The sequence below is a fragment of the Neofelis nebulosa genome, chromosome 1 (genome assembly GCF_028018385.1).
Source record: "Neofelis nebulosa isolate mNeoNeb1 chromosome 1, mNeoNeb1.pri, whole genome shotgun sequence".
Lineage (NCBI taxonomy): Eukaryota > Metazoa > Chordata > Mammalia > Carnivora > Felidae > Neofelis > Neofelis nebulosa.
In genome coordinates this window covers 176,695,569-176,722,220 of record NC_080782.1, presented here as the reverse complement: position 1 = coordinate 176,722,220, position 26,652 = coordinate 176,695,569, and the positions used below count along the sequence as shown (strand labels likewise).

Below are 26,652 nucleotides of genomic sequence, written 5' to 3'. Positions count from 1 at the left end.
AGCATAAGTAACAACAGTGTATGGTGGTGAAGGTTAATTAATTACAACTCAATTTGAAATGCCAACAAAGCTAATGAAAGACTTCAAAAGTCAGGATGCAGAAACTTCATGACTAAAGAGGAAAATGGACCACCTCTCACAGTTGAGAATGTTTAATCTCTTGCTCTCATTGTCTCTATTCAAAGACAACATAATTATCTATATAGACATCCTAATCAATCTACCCAAAAATTTACAATTAAATGGGGCTTAGCAAGGTCTCAGGAAACAAAGCAAAAAATGTGTGTGTGTGTGTGCGCGCGCGCGTGTATGTGTGTAGTCAGTTGTACTTCTATATAAGAAGTGGAAAATGAAAATTAAAAATACCATTTATAATACCCAAAAAAACCCATAAAATACTAAGGAATAAATTAAATGAAGGATCTAAAGGCCTCAATACTGACAACTATAAGATATGGTCAAGAGAAGTTAAAGAACATCTAAATAAAGAGATACACCAAGGCGCCTGGGTGGCCCAGTTGGTTAAGCATTCGACTTCGGCTCAGGTCATGATCTCAGTTCGTGAGTTGGAGCCCCAGTCAGGCTCTGTGCTTGGAGCCTGCTTGAGATTCTGTGTCTCCCTCTTTCTCTGCCCCTCCCCTGCTCATACTCTGTCCTTCTCTCTCTCTCTCTCAAAAATAAATAATACACATTTTAAAAAAAAATTTTAAAGAGATATACCACACTCATGTTTTGGAAAACTAATATTTAGACACCCATTCTCTCTAAATGATCTACAAAATTTGGTGCAATTCCAATGTATATCCAAATAGCATCTTTTGACTCTAAAACCTCTATGAAAACACAAGACTTAGAATAACCAAAGTAACCAAAATAGAACAAGATGGGGGCTTACACTACTTGATTTCAAGATGTATTATAAAGCTACAGTAATCAAGAGAATTTCATTTTGGAGAAAGGATAGACCTATAAATCAACAGAATAGAATAAGAATCCAGAAACAGATTCACATATAGTCATTTAATCTTTGACAAAGTTTCCAATTAAATTCAAAGGGCCAAAGGGTAATTTTTTCAATAAATTGTGCAGAAACTATTTATATCAAAATTAAATAAAATTCAACCCCTACCTTACATTATATATAAAAATTAATACACTATGAATGCAAACCAAAATCTAAATCTAAAACCATAAAACACCCAGAATAAAACAAAGGTTTCTCAGACAGAATACAAGCAACAATAACCATAAAAAAAAAAAAAAACCACAAAAACTGATAAACAGGATTTCATCAAAAACTTTCCATTCCTTAAAAGATATTATTAGGTAGATAAAAAAGCAAGCCACAGGTTGAAAGAAAATGTTGGCAATTTATACATCTGGCAAACGACTAGCCTCCTGCATATACAGAACTCACACAATTCAGCAAGACGAAAACCCCACTATAAGAGAAGGGGCAAACGCTTGCATAGACACTTCACAGAGAAGATTCACGAACAGCAAAGAAGCACATAAAAAGATACTGAGCATCATTACTCAACAATGAAGTGAAGACCAAAACCATAATGAGATACTATTACACATACCCATGAATAACTAAAATTAAAAATACTGACAATACCAAGTCTTGGTGAGGATACACTGCTCTTCCCTAGCCAACTACAACACTGACAAATCGCCCCTAGAGATGAACTTTTCTTTCACAAAATGCACAGGTCCAACTCAAGTTTATATCCAAGGGGGAAAATGGAGGGGGAAATATGTTTAAAAGATTTTAAAGTGTTAAACAATGTAAGATGCATTACTACCTCATCCTAATTTTGTCAGAATGTTACAAAGAGAAACAGAAATTCCAACCAAATATACTTCTTAGGAATGCTCTATTTTTCCATTAATACTGCAGTTTCACTCTTGACCGTATTCTCAGGATGCTAGCCCCTAGACATTTTCAGAAAGAAAATGTAACCACAGACTAATAGCCAAAATACTGGATTGAGCCATATGAAATTGCTGTTTATTAAGCCCTCAACAGTTGAATATCTGCAATCTCGTATTATCCAGCCTAAATATAAAGCAAAACGCAGGGTATCTATACTGAAACAAAATTAGCTTTAAGTAAAAACAAAACAAAGTTCTGTCTGAGAACTATGGACACGACACCATGTGGCTGAGATGCCAACTAACTTTGCACAGTGTAGAGAGTGAATTCAGGGGGAGATGAACAAGTGGGGTGGACCCTTCCCTTCTCACAACCAGTACGCTCTGCTGCACGGGGTTTTTGCTTTTTAACTCCAGCTCCATTTCTTGCAGACTCTGCTCAGGAGAAGTCAGCAAGCTGACTCTGCCTCCTGGCCGGTCCCCTTCTACTTCCTTCTCAGAGTCTGTAATAAAGTCTGCCTGATGTCCTGACTGCTGATCTTACAATACGGCTGAGCTGGAGAAGGGTCTAGAAAGAAGAAGTAAAATGGTCAAGAGAAGAGGGTCTTAAGGGAAAAGATCAGAAGAAAGGGGAAGAGTCCACTGAGAAAGACTACGTGATCTAAGTAGTATAGATACAAGCAGCATGTCTTTTTCTCCAAATTACAGAATTCTGAAAACACAGCTATACCACTTAAATGACTAAAAATACACTTGGGGTAAGTAAAATTATTTCTCTACATAGAAGATTGCTCTACAGATGTCCTTCCCGTGAGATGCACTGCATAAATGTCAGTAGTCCACTCTCCTTATCCGTGGTAGGTGTGTGCTATAAAGTCACTGTGACCATGAATTGGTGAATCCTAATTGCTCCTGGGAAAACACAGACTTGGGTTCCTGCCAGCCTTTGATAACATTTTTATCATCAATACACACATAACCTTATGTTGTGTGTTTCTATTTAATGACACCATATTTACTGTCCATTGTGGACTCATTAACATTGGACTCACGCCAAAAGCACAACTCATACCTGAACCAAGCTTATCTAAGACAGGCATTTTCCTGTAGTATGTGCCATATTTTCTCCACAAGGCACATCACAGCCTTCATGTGCTCAGGAACACTAGACAGCACTTCCACACTCTATGTGAGATGATGTTAAACAGCAAAATCACCAACAAAAAGGACAAAAGTGCAGAAAACAGGCACTAAATATAAATAGACTGTGAAAAGGCACTTATTTACAGTATGACAGCTAGTGACTCAAAATTTTAGCAACTCTGTGCATACCCACAAATGACCATGAAAGAGCTTCGAGTACTGATTTGGGGATTACATATAAATTTTAGCAAGTAGGCAAATTTGCAAACTACAGCGTCTGTGAATAATGAGGATTGACTGTATATAAATTCTGGCAAGACAGATCCACAACAGACGATAAAAGGAAACCAGGATATTTGCAGGGAATCAGCTCATCCTAGAAGTTCAAACGAAGAAAAATACTCTCTCACAAATCATCCTTTGGGGTAACTAAAAAAGTGAAGACAAGACTTTAGCCACAAGAAGAAATATGGTCAAACCGATCCAACTCTGTAAGAAGTCTGCACCAGGAAGCAAGTAGCAAAAAACAACATCCATGAACTCAAAAAGTGCCAGCTCTGGCTTTACCCGGCATTCAGAGCAAACCAACCACCAACAGGGACACAAAGTCAAGAAACTCAGAGCCAATCGGACTAAAGATCTTCAGTAAAAACCTCTGTGCCATATGCATTTTGCAATACAAGAAACTCTCTGTACCACAGGCCAAGACCGTCTTGATTACTGAGACTCCCATCCTGCCCACCCCAGGACTACAGACCTATAACATTCAGGCTCACTTCCACCTGGGCCTGAAGCCAAGGTCAGGCTGGCAAATGAGAGATCCATCCCCACTAGTGACGGGGCTGGAGACTGTCCTCTGATCCGTGCACACCTCGTCTGAAGGTACCATCCTCCCCCCAGCCTGGCACCTACCCTCCTGTGTTCTCAGCTGAGGAAGTAGCCCCTTGATATTTGAAGCTGGACATGTCCTGCTTTTCTGTGTCTTGGCCAAGAACAGAGATGGTAAGTAAACCACTAGTCCCACCATAGAGGTAATAGCAATCCATGCTGGGAAAATGACTCGTGACTGGCAGGGACTTTCTAAAATGATGAAGTATAATGTTCAAAACACCACTAAGGTGAGGAACCTGTGTTCTTCACGCCAATCTGGTGACTTTACAAAAACACAGCCTGTGTTGCACAATCCCATGACTTGCTACAAAGTTCTGAAAAAAATGCCCTAGAAATTTGAGGAACCTCAACAGACCACCATGGGCTGTTTCTACAGACCACCAACTGGAAACACTAATCCAAGCAACATGTCATAGTTCATAAAAACTCCTCTTAATTTAATCAAATTTAAGAGAAAAATCAATGATCAGGTGGGAACGTAAAATGATGCGGCCACCGCAGAAGAGAGCACGGCAGTTCCTCAAAAAGATTAAGCCTATACCCCAGCAATTCCACTTTTGGGAATGTACCCGAAAGAACTGCCAGTACAGACTTGAAGAGGTATTTGTAGACCCACGTTCACAGCAGCAGTATCCACAATCACCAAGAGATGGAGACAAATCTCCCAAATGCTGACAGATGAATGGGGAAACAAAATGTGGTACATCCATACAATGGAATAGTATCCAGCCTTAAAAAGGAGTAAAATTCTGACAATACGGATAAACCTTGAAGACATTACGCTATCTGATATAAGCCAGACACAAGATGACAAATACTGCATGAATCCACTTACAGGAGGTACCTAGACCAGGGTTTAGGGTTAGGGACAGGAAGTAAAAAGGTGATGGCTGTGGGGGAGGGGCCTGGGGAGTTCAGTGTTTAGTGTGTACAGAATTTCAGTCTGGGAAGATAAGTTCTGGAGATGAATAGTGAGGATGGCCACACAACAATGTGAATGTACTTAATGTCACATAAAGAGCTAAAATGGGAAGTTTTTATGTCATGCATATTTTACCACAATCAATCAATGCCTGCTCCTGAGCTCATACAACTCTTGATCTCGGGGTTGTGAATTTGAGCCCCACACTGGGTGTAGAGATTGCTTAAAAATAAAATCTTAAAAAAAAAAATCTCAAAGCTCCTAAAGAGTAATTGTACCAAAGCTGTGCAAAGGTAGACAAATGACAAGTCATTTATATATACGATACATCCCTCAACACCATTCACTATTATAAACTATAGCCACTCTAGTGACAACACCCAACCTGGTGTTCTCCCAGGACGGGGATCAGGAGGTGGGGCCTGAGCCTAAGGCACAAATGTTCACAGAGGGCTTTCAGAGCTGCTGAAATGTCTATGTCTTCACCTAGCAGGATTCTAGAAATTGGTGTTTCCCACCTTTCTGGAATTTCAGGTTACGCCTACTGGTTTAACCCTCTTTGTAAGGGGACAATCCTTTTAGGATAATCAAGCCAGCAAATTAACACCTTTGAGAGATGTTTACATCCAGGTAAGCAAATGTGCCAGGTCAGATCGGATTTCCCAAAGGTAACTTTCCAAAGTTAGTGAGAAGAGGAAGAAAAACAGGTGAACGACAACTAACCTGTGCAGCAGAGCTCTGCTGGACTGAAATGTCACCTCAAACCTGACTTCCATGTTGCAGGTTTTCACGGTAGAGCCCTAGTGGAATTTCCTATTTATTTATGGAAGCTAATAAGCATGACCTGGAAAAACAAAAATCTAGCTAATTTACAGAGAAATCACTATTCTTCTCCTAAATGGTACAATGGACTACAATGGAGTAATGAGGGGGGGGGCGGGGGGACAGCAACGAAGACCGCTTGACTAGAGCAAAGACCCCTTGACTAGAGCATACAAGCACTACTACCATTTCCAGGTCACAGAAGAGGACCCGGAGTTTACATGTCGTAACACGGGCAGTAAGAGGCCTCTGAGATTCACACAATTCCAAGATTAATAAGACTCTGCTCAAAGGAAGAACGTGGAGGAGACATCTTGCGTTTTGCCAAGGAAAGTATTCACAAGAAACAGAAGCTCTATATAAGCAGCAACTAGGTAAAAGAAGCAATATATTTTTTTAGTTTTTTTTAATGTTTATTTATTTTTGAGAGAGACAGAAACAGAATGTGAGTGGGTTAGGGGCAGAGAGAGAGGGAGACACAGAATGTGAAGCAGGCTCCAGGCTCTGAGCTGTCAGCACAGAGCCCGACGCGGGGCTCGAACTCATGAACTGTGACATCATGACCTGAGCCGAAGTTGGGACACTCAACCGACTGAGCCACCCAGGTGCCTCAAGAAGCAATATTTTTTAAATGTTTATTTATTTACTTCGAGAGAGGGAGAGAGCAAGCGGGGGAGGCACAGAGGAAGAGGGAGAGAGAGAATCCCAAGCAGGCTCCATGCTCAGCACAGGGGCCTACATGGGGCGCGATCACGCAACCCAACATGATGAGATCATGACCTGAGCCAAAATCAAGAGTTGGACACTTAACCGGCTAAGCCACCCAGGTGCCCCCAAGAAGCAATATTTTAAACGGTTTAGTTTTATCTTTCAATAAGGACTTAATATAAATTATATATATTGGGGTGCCTGGCTGGCTCTGTTGGAAGAACATGAGGGTCTTGATTTTGGGGTCATAAGTTCAAGTCCCATGTTGGGTGTAGAGATTACTTCAACCTCAAAAACTTCAAACAAAATTGTATACATTTAGGGTGTACAATGTCATATTTTGATATAGCTATACATTGGGAAATGAGAACTATAGTCAAGCTAATTAACATATCCATCACTTCGGTTATCATTGTGTGTGTGTGTGTGTGTGTGTGTGTGGTGGGAACACTCAAGATCTACTCTCTTAGCAAATTTCACATATACAATACAGTTAAAATGAGGTGTCTGTGTTTTTATTTTTTCCTACTTACTTATTTTTGAGAGAATGCAAGCAGGGGAGGGGCAGAGAGAAGAGGACAGAGGATCTGTAGTGGGCTCTGTGTGGACAGGCTGACAGCAGCGAGCCCAATGTGGGGCTCGAACTCACCAACCGCAAGATCATGGCTTGACTTAACCTAAGCTGAGGTCAGAGATGCTGATGCTCCACCCATTGAGCCACCCCAGGCGCCCCTGTGGTTTTGTTTTTAAAGCCCAAGGCAAAGATATATCCGGGATCAAATTTGTGCAAAGCCCTTGAGCTCTTGTCACTGGTATATCTGTGGCAGCTCCTTTGTAAAAACACCTGAGATCCTCACTCCCTTCATAATAGTGAAGATTATGGCATTTTCTGCATACAAAAACACTGAACACATCAAGTCAGGTCCTGTCATTAAAACTGCTACACTAAGGGAGAAGAAAATACTGCATAAAATAATTTGAATGGAAAGCAACGTAAAGCACATGAAACTATAAGTTCTCTCCAAAATTACTAAAAACAATGTAAAATTTAAAGTTTCATCCCAAACATCCAACTACTTTCTTTAATACTATTAAAAACAACCACAACTATGGAACACAGTGAATGTGCTTGGCATGGATTCTATTTGTTTTTCTTTAATTAACACAATTAGATGGAACATGATTAAATGGTTCATTTAAAAAATTATTCCCTGTCTCAAATAGAATCTTTTCTCTCAGCTTCAATTTTATAGATCCAGTTTCACAGAAGGTCACTCGTAAAATACAATTCTGATGTAAATAAAAGTTTTAATGAACAGCATTTCCATACATACAACTAGGAGATTTAGGGTGTGAAAACACTGGACATTGTTCATGCCTAAATCAATTTGATACTTATTTTTGATACTTTTTAGATTCTTTTTAATTAATTAAGATACTTTTTAATTAGACTCCGTTACAAATAGAGTATTTTGCAACAGCCTGCAGCCCTGTTATCAAAGGCAGCCCTGATATGATCCCAATAGAAAACTTTCATTATGTATCAGTAAAGTTCACTTAAAGGAAAACACACACACACACACACACACACACACACACACACACATTAGCCTGATGTAAGTACCAAGCTTCTCTGATATTGAAATGATGCTATATACAAAAATTTTAATGTACGAACTTTCCCAAAATGCTTTGTTCCCCGCCCCCCCGCCCCCGAGAGAAAGAGAGCCAGTGGGGGAGGGGCAGAGGAAGAGGGAGAGAATCATAAGCGGACTTCACACTGAAGCCCGACGTGGGACTTGATCTCACAACCATGAGATCATGACCTGAGCTGAAATCAAGAGTCAGACACCTGACCGACTGAGGCACCCAGGCGCCCCCCGCAACGAGATGCTTCAGGTGAGGTACACACGATAGCAAATGACACTTGCCTTCCGATAAATCATATGGCACATGGCAACTCTTAGCCTCATGCCAGCGCACTGGACATGATAGAAGTATAAGTGGTGCAGTATGGCCAGAACGAGCGTGCAGGCGGTCAGCACCGTGGCGTAGCCGTAGGCTTCGCGCAAAGCCACAGAATCAGCAGGATCATGGTCTTCGAAATAATTAATGATTTTCCCCAAAAATATGGGCTGGATTACTCTGGTGCCTTCCTGAAAGGAAAGAAAAAAAGCCTTCATTAGAAATACAGGTCATACCAGTTTTTCGTAACACGAGCTTTGCTTTTATTGCTAACATGTAAAAAAAAAAAAAAAAAGCACTTTAACAAAGTACTACGTTCATCACTAATCTCAAAGCAAAACAGAACTATTTTCTTCTTTAAGACAGGCCAGTAATAGTTTAAACTTAAGCCAAAATTTGAAGTGCAAAGGCAATAAAGCTTTAGTACATTGTGCTTGGGTACACTGTGGATGCTCCATAAATGTTACAACCACTGTTTTAGAATGCATTTGGCAAACTATCAAATAAGTCTTGGCCTATAATGAATAAGGAAAAGAGTAGCAAAAAAAAAAACAAAAAAAAACAGTAAGGGATGTGCATACATGTGGCAGCCCCAGCTCACAGCGTGCCCACCGATTTCACCTGCACTCTCAACGTCCCAGCCCAAAGCAAAGCCAAGAATGGCTCACTTGTGGGAGGCACACCCTTACAACCAAACACACCCCAAAGAGGGAACCCTCCGATCTTTCCCAACCCAAACTCCACATGTCGGTAGGTCCGGAGAACGGAGTCCATTCTCCCAACTTCTGATGGAGGAAGAAAAAGGACCAGGCTTGAGAGGTTCCCAGGCTCTCCATAGCAGGGGTGAAGCTGAGCACCGCCTCCTGGAGTCAGGAGTTTAACACAGCACAAGCCAAACTCAAAAGAATGCCATCAGTGGTTCCCTATCAGCCACACGTGGCAGGTGCCGGTTTTGAAGAATTTTTACCATCATCTATTTTACTCCCCGAGGCAAAAAATTAAAATTCTACACCAATGAGGGAGGAGGCACAGGGGCTTCCTTCCTAAGACTTCGGGAAAGCAATTCTTCTCCCTAAAACTAAAAGGCAAAGAAACAGCAAAAGTTGCCCCTCCCTGCCAGATGGCCGCTTCACCCCACAACCTACTTCCACTCTTTTTTTTTAATGTTTCTTTTACTTTTGAGAGAGTGGGAGAGGGGCAGAGAAAGGGGGAGACAGAGGATCCGAAGCAGGCTCTGCGCTGACAGCAGTGAGACCAACATGGGGCTCAAACTCACAAACCGTGAGATGACCTGAGCTGAAGTCGGATGCTGAACTGACTGAGCCACCCAGGTGCCTTTACTTCCATTCTTATGAGGTACCTTCCCCTGGCATCAAAGAATATCAAACACTCAATGCAAGCCCACATCACATCACCAAAAGTAAACACACAGGCCCTCAACATCATTTCCTCTAATGCCAAAAGCTTGGAAATACTTCAAGCACTAGACTTTGAAACAAGCGTTTCCCCTCAAGCAATCTCTCCTTATTAACCCAGACATGGCAAATAACCAACAGGTTTTCTTTCTGTCTGTCCCAAGCGAGGAACCCATGGCACAAAAGGGCAAGGGAACCCAAAAAAAAACAAATCCCAAAACAAAACTAAAATGCATTTTCTTCCCTACCAACTAGCACCCCTTCAGGATATTTATAGAAAGATGTTCCCATCCATCACATGGGCGTGCCATTAAACCCCAACACCGCACACACATGCACACGCACGTTCTCAGGCTTCACCGACAGCCTTGCCTTTCATGACATCATGACAGTTCTCTTCTACAAGGAAATGCTGTTTATTAAAGATGACGATCAGATCTCAAGAACACAAAGGCTCACTGATACGTTTCCAGCATGCCCAATCATTCATCCCAAGAAGCATCAAGAGTTTAAGAAAGCAGCCCAAACACAACGGGCCATAAAACAGACCATTTAGGTGATTACAGAGATGAAAATCTGGAGGCTTACACAGTGAAGCAAAAACTCTAAACTGTACATATGGATAGTCCCAGCCCTGGCCCTGGAGCCGACCACCAGCAGCCAAGGGGTAAACACCCGCCATCCCAAACGTTCCTAAAACGGAGGATCATGTCTGGGAGTCACTGTTGTCTGTTCCTCAGCTCTCCATTTGAGCCTAACATGGGTGTGGATAAAGGAAAATATAATCGGAGTCACCCATCAGAGAGAAAACTGACAGATGCAACAAATCCAGCGAAAAGAGTATAAAGGCAGGTCACTGCCACCTAAGCACCTGGATTTTTCTGATAGTACTTAATAATCCAGCCAACCAATGGGCTCACTAATGAGTAAGGCCCGCTCATGGCCCACGCCTTCCCACACATCCTCACCCTCAACAACTTAAGAAATAAAACTGGTCAAATATATATTCTCAAACTTGAACTAACCAAATAAAAACTTTCTAGGTAGCAGGAGCAACATCAAAAATTGCTTAAGCAAAGGCACCTGGGTGGCTCAGTCAGTTAAGGATCCAGCTTAAGCTCAAGTCAGGATTTCATGGTTTGTGGGTTTGAGCCCCCCATCGGGCTCTGGACTGGTAGTGCAGAGCCTGCTTGGGATTCTCTCTCTCTCTCTCTCTCTCTCTCTCTCTCTCTCTCTCCCTCTCTCTGTCCCTTCTCTACCTGTGCTCCCATTCTCTCTCCGAATGAATGAATTAATTAATTAATTTAAAAAAAAAAAAAAAAAGACTTTTCCATTGACAAGACTGTCTTGTAATTTAGAGCCAGTCTTGTCTTCTGGCACAAAGAGGGAGACACCCTTACAGATGTAGATTTCCTTTATAAATGTAACTGTCTGTTACACAAGGGTAACTTCTACTCTGTCTTCAGGGCTTCTCCTCTCCTGTCTGATGCTTCTCAAAAATAATCTGTATGCCAAAGAGACATATTCTGGGGTGGCATATTCTGTTACCCTTCAATCATATTCTATGTTTGTATTTTTGAAGTGTTCTTAAAAAGTATATGGGGGGGGAGCAAAAAGTATATGGAGCAGTTGACAGAGGAGCACAGAACTGTTGTCATGGGAAAAAAAGACAAAGAAAACAAAACCCACATACCTACCTACTCTTGACTCTCCGACCACTGTCGGTGGGGGCTCTGGCAGGAGAAGGCGTCAGGACAGAATGCAAAGACCACCAGCCTGGCGATCAGAACGCTTTGCTTCAGAAACCAGGTCAGCCATTTTGCACATCACATGACCCTAACTCCATCCATGCCCTCCTGGGCCCCTGTACCCTGATGCATAGAAATACCTGCCTTGTCTACTTCAGAGGAATCCAGGCACAACTAAATGACATACAACTGCTCAAAGTGCCCTAAAACCAACATAAACTAAGTATAAACTAAGATCACCCTTATTACAGAGGAGTTCTGTAGAATAGAGTCCTATTCTATTCTTGGTGTTTACTTTTTGAGAGAGAAGGAGCATATACACAAGCAGGAGAGGGGGAGGGAGGGAGGGAGGGAGGGAGGGAGAGAGAGAGAGAGAGAGAGAGAGAGAGAATATGAGAATCCCAGGCAGGCTCCATGCTGTCAGCGCAAAGGCTGATGCCGGGCTTGAACTGACAAACTGAGATAATGACTAAGAATGACTAAGACAAACTGAGAAATGACTAAGCCACCCAGGTGCCCTGAGACTTATTCTATTCTTAGTGGCAGAGGCTAGTTTCACACAGGCTTGGAAAATCCACTGCTGCTTACAAACGACAATGGAGAACAAGGACTCCAAGTGAGTGAAACTTTTTTTTAATTTTTTTTTTTTTTTAACATTTATTCACTTTTGAAAAACAGAGAGAGACAGAGCATGAGTAGGGGAGGGGCAGAGAGAGAGGGAGACACAGAATCCGAAGCAGGTTCCAGACTCCGAGCTGTCAGCACAGAGCCCGATGCAGGACTCGAACTCACAAGTCACTTAGGGGCACCTGGTGGCTCAGTCAGCTAAGCGTCTGACTTCGGCTCAGGTCATGATCTCACCACTCATGAGTTCGAGCTCCAAGTCAGGCTCTGTGCTGACAGCTCGGAGCCTGGAGCCTGCTTCGGATTCCGTGTCTCCCTCTCTGCCCCTCCCCTGCTCGCACTCTGTCTCTGTCTCTCTCTCTCAAAACTAAATAAACATTAAAAAAATTTTTCGGTAACCAGTCACCTACTTCCCTGACATCTTAAAGAAAACGCATGAGAAGCATCACCTTTATTTATGACTCGGGGGCGGTCATCACTGTGGATACTAACAACACTACACACCCAAGACCCAGCAGCGGGTACACAGCAGGTGCACCCAGCAGGTCTCCTGTCCACTTCCTCACCTGGCCTTCGCCAAGCAGTCCTTAACGGTCATTCATGACCCACCGTGTCAGCTACCAACAGCCACTCCTCAGCCCCCTGGGTTGAGCAGAGGCAAGGGGCTCTTGGAAGGATCAGTTAGGACATAAATGCAAAGGCCCTGGGGTGCCTGGGTGGCTCAGTCGGTTAAGCCTCTGACTCTTGATTTCGGCTCAGGTCATGATCTCACAGTGCATGAGTTAGAGCCCTGAGTCGGGCTCCACGCTGACGGTGTGAAGCCTGCTTGGGATTCTCTCTCTCCCTCCCTCTCTCTCTCTCTGCCCCTCCCCTGCTCATGCTCTCTGTCACTCTCTCTCTCTCAAAATAAAAAAACTTAATAAAATTTAAAAAAAAATAAATGCAAAGACCCAGGAGCAGCTCTCCTGGAATCAGCCCTAAGTTGGGGTATAAACCACACTGGGGAATTCAAAGGATTTTGTTTACTTCTTGCCCATCAGCTGAGTTCCAGCCTGAAGATTTAAGCAAACGTTCGCCTCCCTACAGCCTCCACCTGGACCACACACAATCAGCAAAAGTGGCCTTGGCCAACGCCGGCAGCCGCCTGGGGCTATTTCCAAGCGTCCCACGTAGCAGACCTAACCCCTAGGCACCCTTCCCCTGTCAGGGCAGGGGCACTGGAAGCACACCGGCAATGTGCGGCCTCCCCACCAACACAACAACAGGCAGTGACCGCGCCTCTCACAGCAAAGGCCCCGGGTGGCATGGGGAGGCAGTCCCCGCTACTGTCTGAGGCCTGCTCCCGAGGAGGCTTCAGGCTCCTCCTCTGGGCAGAAGGAGACTTGGTCGGTCCCCACCACATCCCCATGGAGGTGCACACAGACACCAGGCGGGACGGGAACTCGCTGGCTGTTCCGTTCGAGTTCGCGTTGGCCTGCAAGAACGCTGTGTTCAACATCAGCACGGAGCCGGTTTCTGCGAGCATTACGATCGTTCCTCAATCATCACGGGACGGAGTTCTCGCTCCTGTGAAATCCAACCTCAAAAGCCTCGCCCTAGCCTGCATCGAACGCCCTGCCTCTCTCCGCTGGTGCTGCCGGTAGTGCCCGGGAAAGGCCGTGCCCATGCTTTGGTTGGGAACCCTGCACCGCTTAGAAACCATGCATAATCAGCAAGCCTCAAGCTCTTCCAAAAATCCTATGGTTGAGTTCAGATCTTCCACGACCTAAAATACAAAGAGCAACAAGCAGCACAGAAGATCACAAAACAAGAAGCTGCTTCATAGAGTTTATTATCAAACTAACATGCCGGGGCACCTGGGTGGCTCAGTGAAGCATGTGACTTCGGCTCAGGTCATGATCTCGCGGGCTGTGGGTTCGGGGTGCGCTGTGCTGAGAGCTTAGAGCCTGGGGCCTGCTTCGGATACCGTGTCCCTCCTCTCTCTCTGCACCTCCCTCGCTTGCGCTTTGTCTCTGTCTCTCAAAAATAAACAGTAAAAAAATAAAAATAATAAACTAACATTCATCCTATCAAACTAACTGAACAACTACCTTTAGTCACGGAAAACCCAAAATAGCACCTGAAAGTGATTTTGAAACGTAACAGACCCTTAGTAGCTCCACCATCAAAACTCATTTCTAACTTCTCCAGAACAGCAGTGTGTCAGCCAGGCAAGTCTAGGAAAACAAGGCTCACGTGTGTCGGATTTCAGTCTCCTTTCGCTGTCAGAAAAGAACTCAAGGTTTACTTCCGGTTGAGCTCTAACACCGGGAGCTGCCTGAGCTTCCCGCCACAGGAGTAAGGGCTCTGGCGCGTGTTCTCTTAAAGACATGAAGTGAGAAGCGAGCTAGTCACCAGGCTCGGAGGCCACCGTCTCATTGTATACGGGAAACCGCCAAGATACGGGCCTCATCACAGCACGAAGGAGCAAGCGCCCTCCAGGCGGCAGCCCGGGTCCACTCCACACCTGACGTGTCCGCTGCCGGCACGGAGTCCACCCCAGACGGTCACTGCGCTACCTCGGGCCGGCTGCACACCCTGCGCGTGGGAACACGCCCGCACACCAGGGACTGACCGGGGTTCTCATCCTTACCAACGCACGCCCACTCGGAGGCTCACAGAGACACCATCTCTCAGCAGGGAGCCAGGTATACCTGCTGGTAACAACAGAGAACTCGGCCTCTGCTCACATCATCCAAGTGCCTTCTGAGGTTCCAGTCTTCCCGCTGGCCGGTCTCCAGGAGCTCATCTAGAATGGTGTCTCAAGAACGTAGATGGATGTGGGGCGCCTGGGAGGCTCAGTCGGTTAAGCATCTGACTCTCGATTTCGGCTCAGGTCATGATCTCACGGTTTGTGGGTTTGAGCCCTGCATTGGGCTCTGAGTTGACAGTGTGGAGCCCACTTTGGATTTTCTCTCTCTCTCTCTCTCTCTCTCTCTCTGCCTTTCTCCCGTTCACACACTCTCAAAATAAGTAAATAAACTTGAAAAGAGAAGTAAAGAGAAGAAAAAAGGACATGGGAGGAGGGGGAAAGGGAGGGGGAGGCGAGGGGAGGCGAGGGGAGCAAAGCAAAGCAAAACAAGAGTATAGATGGATGTTTAAGACTTAGGCACAGGGCAACCACACCCTCATCCACTTAGGGACAGTAAAGAGTAGAGGTGGCTTTCTAAAGGGCTCCTGGTTGATCTGAAGACACCATGCTGCTACTGCCAGTGTCGGCACCCTAGCCACTTCCGGCTCCCAGGGGACACTGTCACCTGAGCTCTACCCGACCCCTAATCTCGTTTTCTATCCAGGGAGTTTTTAGCCTTTTACTTTTAAGCCTAAGGCAGGTTCAAGATGCGTGCATCTGAGACCCTGAAGTCGAAGTCCTCAGAACAAGCCTTCCCGACACCGGATGAGCTTTCAGTCGTCCAGACGGTCAGGTTTCCTAAGTTAGAGCACCCACGACTGAGTCTCGGCTCCGTCCTTTATGCTTTGTGGGACACCGGGCACACCACAGAACTACCTGGTGCTGTGCGTCCTCTGCCCTACAGTGGGGAAAACAGTAATACTCGCCACCGTGTGGGAGCTGGCTACAAGAATGAAAGTAATGTTCCAGGTAAAGTGCTTGTAGCAGTTGCTGACAGTTTCAAGTCCTTGTCATTCCCATGCTACCAGAGCCAGCTCACCACCGAGTGTGGGCCCCTGCGGAAACTGCTCCTAGTGGTACGACTCCCACTGAGTATGAACTGCTACTGCTGCTGCCGTTTCCACCAAGTATGAGCCTCCACCGCTGCTACTAATACTACTGCCGAGTGGGAGGCTCTACCGCTCCGCTGCCACCAAGAGGAGCAATACCACCAGTGAGAAAACTTCTGCTACAGAGTATGAGCCTCTGCCGCTGCTGCTAACGCGCCTGAGTGGGAGTCTCACCGCTCCTGCTGTAACACCAGTAATACTACCAGTAACAGTACCGCTGCTGCTACTACTGAGTGTGAGTCCTGCTGCTGCTGCTGACACTAGCAATCCCGGTACTGAGGTTGAGCAACCACCAGTGCCGCCACCGCCGCCATGACTACTAACGGGTATGAGCCCCTCCCACCACCACCGCGACTACTACCGGGTATGAGCCCTACCACCACTTCCACCAACGTTGACTACTACCAGGTAAGAGCCCTACCACCACCGCCACCAACGTGACTACTACCGGGTATAAGCCCCTCCCACCACCCCCACCGCCGCCATGACTACTACCGGGTATGAGCCCTACCACCACCGCCACCGTGACTACTACCGGGTATGAGCCCCTCCCACCACCACTGCGACTACTACCGGGTATGAGCCCTACCACCACTTCCACCAACGTTGACTACTACCAGGTAAGAGCCCTACCACCACCTCCACCAACGTGACTACTACCGGGTATAAGCCCCTCCCACCACCCCCACCGCCGCCATGACTACTACCGGGTATGAGCCCTACCACCACCGCCACCGTGACTACTACCGGGTATGAGCCCCTCCCACCACCACTGCGACTACTACCGGGTATGAGCCCTACCACCACTTCCACCAACGTTGACTACTACCAGGTAAGAGCCCTACCACCACCTCCACCAACGTGACTACTACCGGGTATAAGCCCCTCCCACCACCCCCACCGCCGCCATGACTACTACCGGGTATGAGCCCTACCACCACCGCCACCGTGACTACTACCGGGTATGAGCCCCTCCCACCACCACTGCGACTACTACCGGGTATGAGCCCTACCACCACTTCCACCAGCGTGACTACTACTGGGTAAGAGCCCTACCACCACCTCCACCAACGTGACTACTACCAGGTATGAGCCCCTCCCACCACCTCCACCACCACCACCATGACTACTACCGGGTATGAGCCCTACCACCACCACCACCGCGACTACTACCGGGTATGAGCCCCATGTTTGCCAGACTCCACTCCCCGATAACCAACGTCCTAAAAGAGGCCGGCACTCTCACCAGCTGCACCCTCATCTAGCCCCCCATCCCAGCACCCCCAGCTCTCCCAGCAGTAGGTATTCCCAGGCTCAACGACTCAGTAATCGGTGCTCCCTGCACCAGAGTGGGGCCTATCCTCTCAGGGGGAAGCCCGGCCTCTGCACCTCATACCTCTTCTCCCAAACGCAGCAAAGATGCACCTCATATTGAGATGGGTTCCAGTCACCGTGTGGGGCTTAGTGACCCACCCCAAGACGGCCACAGCACGCTACAGTGAGGAAAGCCAGAGCATGGTCCAAACCCAGCCACAAGGGCCACCCTTCCGATCCCTCGTCTTCAGGACTTGTCACCAAGGGAAAGTACAGAACCGGGGGCAGCAGAGGAAGGCTGCTCCGGGATGCCGTCCGGCCCCAAGGTCCAAGGACACACGTGCCTGCCCACCCCCACCCAGACACGGGGCCCACGTCGAGGCTGCAGGACTCCCCGCCAAGCAGAATCCATGAGCTCGGTGCTCTGCGAGGTCAGCACCCATATCTGATGAGGAAATCCTGCACACACACCAGCCACAACACCAACCTGTCACCCTGTGTATTTCAAACTGAGACTTGCTGTGACCACATGGAAACACCATCACTGGGACCCCTGTCCACAGGTCAGTGACAAGCTGGGGCTGCCCGAGGAGCTCCTGTACCCTCTCCCACCAACCGCCCCCACCCCCCACCCTGTCAGTCCCACTGCTTTGCATCTCCGCCCTGCCCTTAACAAGCCACAGCAGTATCTAGGTGGTGATGGGTGCCCCATATACTTGTCCCCACCCTCCGGCCAACCCGCCTTTGTCATCAGTCTCCCAGGACCATCCAGTCCCCTGTCAGCTGACAGACCCTGTGGTTTCCTCCAGTTACACAGGACAGAGATCACCTACCTACACCCACTGCCCTTCAATACGACAGAGCCTTTTACATGGGAGCTGCCCCTCCCCCATACACACCAACCAGCCCACCCATCTCACGCCCAGCACTCAGGACAAGTCAGCGCCCTTCTCCATCTAAAACAACATTTTCCCGGGGCACCTGGGTGGCTGAGTCGGTTAATCATCCGACTTCAGCTCAGGTCATGATCTCACAGTTTGTGAGTTCGAGTCCCACGTTAGGCTCTATGCTGACAGCTCAGAGCCTGGAACCTGCTTCATATTCTCTCTCTACCCCTCCCCTGCTCATGCTCTGTCTCTCTCTCTCTCTCTCTCTCTCTCATAAATAAATAAACATTAAAAAAAATTTTTTTTTAATAAAATAAAACAAACTTTTCCCAGCAACCACAACTTCTATCCCTTCGACCCACAAACCCTCACAGGGCCACCAACGTCCCTAAGGCAGTACTGAGGTACCAGAGAGCACGAGCCACCCGGGTGGGTTTGCAGCATGCTTCCAGCAGGCTGCAGCCCAGAACAGGCACAGGCTCACCGGCACCGTGTCCAGGAGAACACAGTCTTACTGGAGGATCTGGACGGAGGCGCTTCAGGGTAATGGAGGTCAAGGACCTGATGACTTTCTGCCTTTGCTTTGCCTCCGCACATCACTCCTAAGTGCACTGCAGTGCCGGGCTACCAAGGCTCCTCCTTCCAACCACCAATCCTCCCCAGTAACCGGGGGACAGGAAACCAGAATGGGTCGTGTGTGAATCCTCCAGAATTCCTCCACAGACGGGGTTTTGGCTCGTAGTACATGTCCTTCTGCAAACAGCCCGGAGAGACATGTGTTCTCGGGAGCTCTGGCTGGCTCCACCCTCCACACAGAGCCCCGGGGCTCTGCTCCCCTGGAAGGGGGAGGCAGTAATACCTTCTTGGGAAAGCATTCATCAGATTTGGCCAGGTCAAATTAGCTGCTATTCGCTGAGCACCTGTAAAATGCTTTGTGTTACTCCGGGCTCTATCCAAAGTGAATTCCTCCAAACGAGAGCACGCATATTCCTTGAGGTTGTAGAGTCTTCTTTGGGTCAAGGATCACTGTTAGCATTTCTAACCCTTCCCACGCACCAGCAATATCCCAACATGCCATAAAACTTCAGAGCACCAGCCTTCCGCAACACTGCATTTCGATTGGTTAGAAGAAAAACAGTATCACCCCACCCCCGCCGGAGGCCCGTTTAAGTATCTGCCCATTCTGAAGATGAACACGACCGCTGAGCTACATCATGTTTCCCAGACGTGTTCTATCGTCAGACCGTAACCCACCTGCCCCTGTCCCCGGCAATGCTGCCATCTGTGTACCCGTCCGCACACAATGGAAAACAACACACTGTGTGTAGAAGTTTTACCTCCATTAGCGTAAAAATTCCCAAAACTAAGTAGGATTTCCAGTAACACTTTATGATCGCTTTCGTTAAGGAAGGCTTCCGTGCATCTTTCTCGGCTCTCAAAACTTCTTTATCCCAGTACCTGCAAGAGAAACAAAAGAACAGTGAGAAACCACACACCCGGCTATAGGGCCGAACGGGGGGGGGGGGGGGGGGCGGAGGCGGACAAATCAAAAGCTACGTGTTTACAGGACATTCTGTTTGTCATAGGGCACTCTGTGGCTGCTTCACTGGCACTGCTAAACGTGTGCAAGGCTCCTAAAAGATGTGTGGTGCGGAACCTGAAGCACCAGAAAAACATGCCTTGAGGGAGAAAGTTCCAGTCTCAGGAAACAAGTCACGGCCAAGCGCTGCTGGATTTACAGCACCATGAGCAAGCCAGTAAGGCAGACCTGAGTCCAGACAGCCTCCTCCAGTGATACCGTCTCCGGGACAGATCCTGGCATCCAGGGCCTCTGCTGCTGGCAACTGCCACCCCACAAATGCACAGGAAACATGCTTTCCCCCAGCCACCAAAGTAGGCTAAGCCCAGGGACAGCCTGAGGGGAGGTGAGTGTACCGCATTAGGAAAGGAAGCTCAGGCCAGACCCATCCCAAACCAGGAGACACACACTTAGAAATTCTCATTCCTCCTCACCCGGCTCATTCCTGCCCATGGCTTACCCTTGCAACTCCTCTCCAAGATGCTTTGAGCGATCTTCTGGAAGCACTGAATACATATCATCTTCTTCTAACCTCCGTTTGTGACCGATTTTAAACAAGGGGTTCAGCCACCTGTTAAAAATTAAGAGAAAAGAAGAGTGACACAGATCCAAATTACACATCTGTCTCGTTAGAACTTACATTCATCGGGTTTGTTAAAAAAAAAAAAAGGGGGGGGGGCTCCAAAAGACAAATACTGTACGATTTCACTTATATGTGGAATCTAGAAACAAAATGAACAAACAAAAAGCAGAGCAGAAACAGACCCATAAATACAGAAAACAAACTGATGTTGCCAGAAGGGAGGGGGCTGTGCAAAAGGTGGGGTTGAAGGTTTAGGCTTCCAGTTACAGAATGAGGAAGTCACATGGATGAAAGGCACACCATCGGGAATATAGTTAATGGTGTTGAGTTTTTTACTAGGATTTTATTTTTAAGTAATCTCTACACCCATCGTGGGGCTCAAACTCACAACCCCGACGTCAAGAATTGCATGCTCTACCCACTCAGCCAGCCAGGCGCTCCCAGTCAGTGGTGTTGTCATAGTGATGTATGGTGACAGATGGTCGCCAAGCTTGTAGTGAGCACAGCATAACCTGTACACCTGGAACTAAAGTAATATCCTGTGACAACTATACTTCAAATTTTTTGAAAGTTTACATTTTATTAAACTTTTTTTTAAATGTCTATTTAGGGGTGCCTGGGTGGCTCAGTCGGTTAAGCATCCGACTTCAGCTCAGGTCATGATCTCACAGTTCGTGAGTTCGAGCCCCGCATCGGGCTCTGTGCTGACAGCTCAGAGCCTGGAGCCTGCTTCACATTCTGTGTCTCCCTCTCTCTCTGCCCCTTCCCTGCTCATGCTGTGTCTCTCTCTGTCTGAAAAATAAATAAACATTAAAAAAAAATGTCTAATTTTGAGAGAGAGAGAGCACATGAACATGAGTAGGGGCGAAGTGGGGAGGGCAGGGGACAAGAGAGGATATGAAGCAGGCTCTGGGCTGACAGCAGAGAGCCCAGTGCAGGGCTCAAACTCAGCAACTGTGAGATCATGACCTGAGCCAAAAAATTAAGAGTTGGACGCTTAACTGACTGAGCCACCCAGGCGCCCCTGAAAGTGTACATTTTAAATATAGAGATATGGAGGGGAAAATAAATGTGTGTGTGAGTAGACACACACACACACACACACACAGAGAGCTCTATCCACTGAGAGGCCCTGGGAACACTGACACTCCAGCAGCAAAAAGCATTCCAGAGCCCAGATTCTGGGTTTTGTTTTTTTTTTTTTTTTTTTACCATAAGGAAAAACAAAAATAGTTTTCCTTATGATGAGAACTTTTAAGATCTACTCTCTTAGCAACTTCCAAATACATAATACAGATTATTAACGATAGTCACCATGCCGTACGTTACATCCCCAGGACTTACTTACTTCATAACTAGAAGTTTATGCCTTTTGGCCTCCTGCACCCAGATCCTGGGTTTTTCAGTATCTTTCTTCCCTAAAGAAACCAGGTCTCCTTGAAGAAATGTCTCATTTCCAGGTTTGGGCAATATGCAGAAGCACCTGACGATTAGCTTTTCTAATTGTCATGTAAGTGCCTGGCATTAAGCTTCTGATTGCTGAGGCATTCACTGGGAGTCATTCCATCTCAAATAAAGACAGCCACACTGGATCAAGAGCCACATTACACCACCCATAAAGTTCCCTCTTCTTGTAAGAAAACTCAGGATTAGGGGTGCCTAGGTGGCTCAGTCGGTCAAGCGTCCAACTTCGGCTCAGGTCAAGAAGATCTTACGGTTCATGAGTTCGAGCCCCACATCAGGCTCTGTGCTGGCAGCTCAGAGCTTGGAGCCTGCTCCAGTTCTGTGTCTCCCTCTCTCTGCCCCTCCCCTGCTCGTGCTGTGCCTCTCTCTCTCTCTCTCTCTCTCTCTCTCTCTCTCTCTCTCAAAAATGGAACATTAAAAAAAAATTTCTTTTGTAAAGAAAACTCAGGATGACAGAGATAACTGACCATCTCTGACCGCTGGCTTTTCCCATGCCTTTATTCCCACTTATGTTCTCAGTTCACCAAGAAAGAGTGAACTTGCAAAACCCCAGGCACCCTACCCAACCTCTGTAGAGGCAGAACCCCAGATCCAGGTGTGTGCATGCCCAGGCATGCCGTGCACTCTCTAGAACCTATGGGTAATAAACCTTGTCATTTCTAAAGTTCCCTGATGGTTATCGCTGAGACGCGTCTTGCAACCACGAGAATCACACAGGCTGGTCCGACCACAACACCGGCTGCAAAAGGGACAATGCCCGCGGGGCTGTCGCAAAAGTAGCAGAGCCCAGGTGATTGGTGTCCCAGGCTTTCCTGACAAGGGCACCTCCCTTCACAGGCTGACACGAGCACAGAACAGGCAGAGAAAGCTTGAGATGAGCCCACAACACCTTACACTCAAGGAATCACGAAGATGCGTCCAAAAGACAGAGGAGACTGCGCAAAGGGCTCTCACCAGACAAATCTGGGATGCTCCCAGCATCACGTAATAAATGGCGAGGAGTCAAACCATTAAGTAACAGAAGAATCCATGAATCCTTACTGCCACAGAAACGCGAGAGAAGAGAAAGCTCTTGCATTCTAGAATGCAAATATAGAAGGAACCATGGAGTTAGGAAATTACCAATGAAGTTAAAACTCATGGGTGTAAGTCTGATGTGGAACACGGTACTTGTATAATTCCAAATGATCTCTACGAATTACTAATTATGAAACAAAAAAATAATAACTGTACAGAGGATCAAAAAAAAAAAAACAAACAAACCTATACATAGGCTCCCGGGTGGCTCAATCAGTTAAGTGTCCGACTTTGACTCAGGTCATGATCTCACAGTTCGTGAGTTCGAGCCCCACATTGGGCTCTGCGCGGACAGTGAGGAGCTTGCTTGGAATCTCTCTCAACCCCTCTCTCTGCCCCTCCCCTGCTTGCTCTGTCTCTCCCAAAATAAACTTAAAAAAATTTTTTTAAAGATTAAAAGAAAAAAAACCTCTGCAAATCCATTATGTATTATTTAGATGACAATAATTAATATGCAGAGACGGCCTAACGATGAACACCATTTCACCGATTCACCAGGGTAAGGAAATTTCTGAGGCCAGACAATAATTAGCCTGTGAAAGTAGAGATTCTACTTCTCTTATTCATTGCTTTATCCCTAGCACGATACTGGATACCAAAGAGGTGCTCCAGAATTTGTTGTTGAATAAATGAATGTCTATGAATCATGAAGCAAAAAAGAGAAAGAAACCGACCTTCAGATTTTGCTAACCCTGGTAGCCTGCTACCTCCAAAGAAGCCCAGTTCAGGAGCTGGAAGGCTGGATTCTGGTCCCAGACTGCCCCCTGCTCCAATTCTACAAATTCAGCACCTCCACGACCCTTTGCCAGTCACCTAGTATCTTGGTGTCTCAATTTCCTTCCAAGAGAAAAGTACAGATCTGTGAGCTTTAACCACCAAACAGCTTGAAACATACTGGGTCATTTATTCCCTGCAGAAAACGCTCATGCAATTAGCAGTGGAACTTACCCAGATGAGGACACCCTGCCCTGAAAGGCCCTCTTTAAAATTCTGGTTTTGAAGAGAAAAAGATGCTTTTCGTTAGGAAAATGGACATCAAAACCACATGAGACATCAGCTCACACATATCAGCAGGGCTACTGTCAGAAAATAAATATCAAGTTGGGTGAGAACATGGAGAAACTGGAACCCTGGTGCAGAGCGGTGGAAATGTAAAATGGTGGGGTCACAAGGGACAAATATTACGATTCCACTTACAGGAGGTACTTAGAGTCATCAGATATGGAGAGACCGAAAGAACTGTGGTTGCCGGGGGGCCGGGGGAGGAAGGGGAAACTGGAAGCTCGCACTTGACGAAACACCAATGCAAGATGAAAACTGTTAGGTAACAGTGTGAATGCATTTAACACGACTGAACTGTGCACTTAAAATGGTGAGGGGGGTGGGGCAGTGTCCGGGTGGCTCAGTCGGTTAAGCTTCCGACTTCGGCTCAGCTCGTGATCTCACAGTTCATGGTTCAAGCCCCACATTGGGCTCCATGCTGACAGCACAGAGCCTGCTTGGGATTCTCTCTCTCCCTCTCTCTCTGCCCCTCTCCCGACTCAGGTTCTATCGCTCTCTCTCAAATAAATAAATATTTAAAAAGATAAAAAAGATGGCAAACTTTACGTTACATGTATTTTACCACAATTTTTTTTTAATTTAATGAGAAAAAAATTCTGCTAGGTGTACCACCGGAGGAACTCCAGACTTTGCTAACTTTCTGGTGGTATGACCTTGAATTAGCCACACAATCTCTCGGTACTGGCCTCTGGGAAACAGGGAGAACACCTCCCAAGGCTGCTGAGGGCGTCAGCCGGGGTTTCTTTCAATACCACAAACACCCACCCAACATGCAGCCACTCTGGAAAACAGTATAGAGGTTCCTCAAAAAGTTAAAATAGAACTACCTACTAACTAACCAACTAGCGACTGCACTACTAGATATTTATCCAAAGGATACAAAAGTAGTGATTCGAAGGGGCACATGCACTCCGATGTTTATATCAGTGCTATCAACAACAGCCAAACTATGGAGAGAGCCCAAATGTCCACTGACAGACGAATGGATAAAGAAGATGTGGTGTAGGGGCGCCTGGGTGGCGCAGTCGGTTAAGCGTCCGACTTCAGCCAGGTCACGGTCTCGCGGTCCGTGAGTTCGAGCCCCGCGTCAGGCTCTGGGCTGATGGCTCGGAGCCTGGAGCCTGTTTCCGATTCTGTGTCTCCCTCTCTCTCTGCCCCTCCCCCGTTCATGCTCTGTCTCTCTCTGTCCCAAAAATAAATAAAAAACGTTGAAAAAAAAAAAAAAAAAAAAGAAGATGTGGTGTATACATACATTGGAATACTGCTCTGCCATCAAAAAGAGTGAAATCTCGCCATTTGCAATGACATGGATGGAACGAGCGTATTATGCTAAGTGAAATAAGTCAGTCAGATAAAGACAGATACTGGATGATTTCACTTCTATGTGGAATTTAAGAAACAAAACAGATGAACATAGGGGAAGGAAAGGAAAAATCAGATAAAAACAGAGAGGGAGGGGCACCTGCGTGGCTCAGTCAGTTAAGTGTCTGACTTTGGCTCAGGTCACGATTTCCCGGTTCTGGCTCAGTTTCTGTGCTGACAGCTCAGAGCCTGGAGGCTGCTTCAGATTCCGTGTCTCCCTCTCTCTCTGTCCATTCCCCCACTCACACTTGGTCTCTCTCTCAAAAATAAATTAAAAAATTAATTTAAATATTTATATAATATATATAATTTATAATTATAAATATATATAATTATATATATTATTATAATATATATTAAATTAATATTTAATTATTAATTAAATAAATTAATATTAATATTAATAAATAAAATTAAATTAATATTAAAATATTTTTTTTAAAAAAGCAGAGGGAAACAAACCATAAGAGACTCTTAAATACAGAGAACAAACTGAGGGTTGCTGGAGGGGAGGTTAGCGGCGGGGAGGGGCTAAATGGGAGATGGGCATTAAAGAAGGCACTTGTGGGGATGAGCACTGGTGATGAATCACTAAATTCTACTCCTGAAACCAACACTATACTATGTCAACTAATTTGAATTTAAATTAAATAAGTAAATAAAAATAACACGAAATCTACCCTCTTAAAAAAAACACACCAAATACCAGCAGTTATGATGACACAGCTCTTAATCACATTTGGGCCCCCTTAAAAAGGCTCTAATAACTTAGATGAAGTTAATTAAGCAAACTTTTTCTTTCACTACAGCCCTCCCAATGCCCAAATCCCAAAAAGCCAGGCTGGGCTCCGTGGACACCAGAAAAGGCCAAAAGCTTGCTTTTCCATCTGATGGCAAGTGTACTTAAGTTTAAGGACTGGACACAGAGACCTGAGACAACAGACCTCTGAATGTCAACTTATCTTTTCTCCCCGGGGACATTTAGCCAACAATTCCAGACCACTGGGGACTGAGCCGTCCAGCAACCCAGCTCCACCCCAACAGTCCTTCCCTCCACAGCTTACTCTCTCCTTCCTACCTCCTGCACAGCACTGAACACAGCGGTGGGTTTTCCTCCAGTCCACCAGACCATCAGCCCTTCAGGGCAATGACGACTCACACACCACTTGGACTCACTCCCAAGCACAGAGCCTGGTATGTCATGGTGCCTGGGCACAGATGTCCCAGGAATTCATGCAGTGCAAGAATCCAGCCAGTGCAATACAGGAACACCTACCCTGCAGGTGAGCTATCTCAAAATGGGTCACTACCCCAGTTCCCTCCACCCCAGGGCCCATATTGTGGGCCCTGACCTCAACTTTGGGGCTTCCAGGGCTCACAGCTGTCCTTCCTATTTTCCTCCACTCCCACCAGCTAATCCATATCTCT

At 46.3% G+C, this 26,652-nt stretch overlaps 1 protein-coding gene across 5 annotated transcripts in view; it reads right to left on the bottom strand.

Annotated features, from left to right (window-relative positions):
* ABCC4 (ATP binding cassette subfamily C member 4) overlaps positions 1-26,652 on the bottom strand; it is a 264,459-nt gene that overhangs the window by 195,186 nt on the left and 42,621 nt on the right. For 4 of the 5 annotated variants that reach the window (XM_058681819.1, XM_058681826.1, XM_058681841.1 and 1 more), the window contains exons 2-4: positions 20,137-20,247; positions 19,435-19,555; positions 8,296-8,520 (exon numbers count right to left, since the gene is read on the bottom strand). In XM_058681819.1, the coding sequence (XP_058537802.1) occupies positions 8,296-8,520; positions 19,435-19,555; positions 20,137-20,247 (457 nt within the window). Of the gene's footprint in view, positions 1-3,933; positions 4,048-8,295; positions 8,521-19,434; positions 19,556-20,136; positions 20,248-26,652 lie in introns of those variants that run through there. The other variant, XM_058681851.1, reaches the window with a different exon arrangement.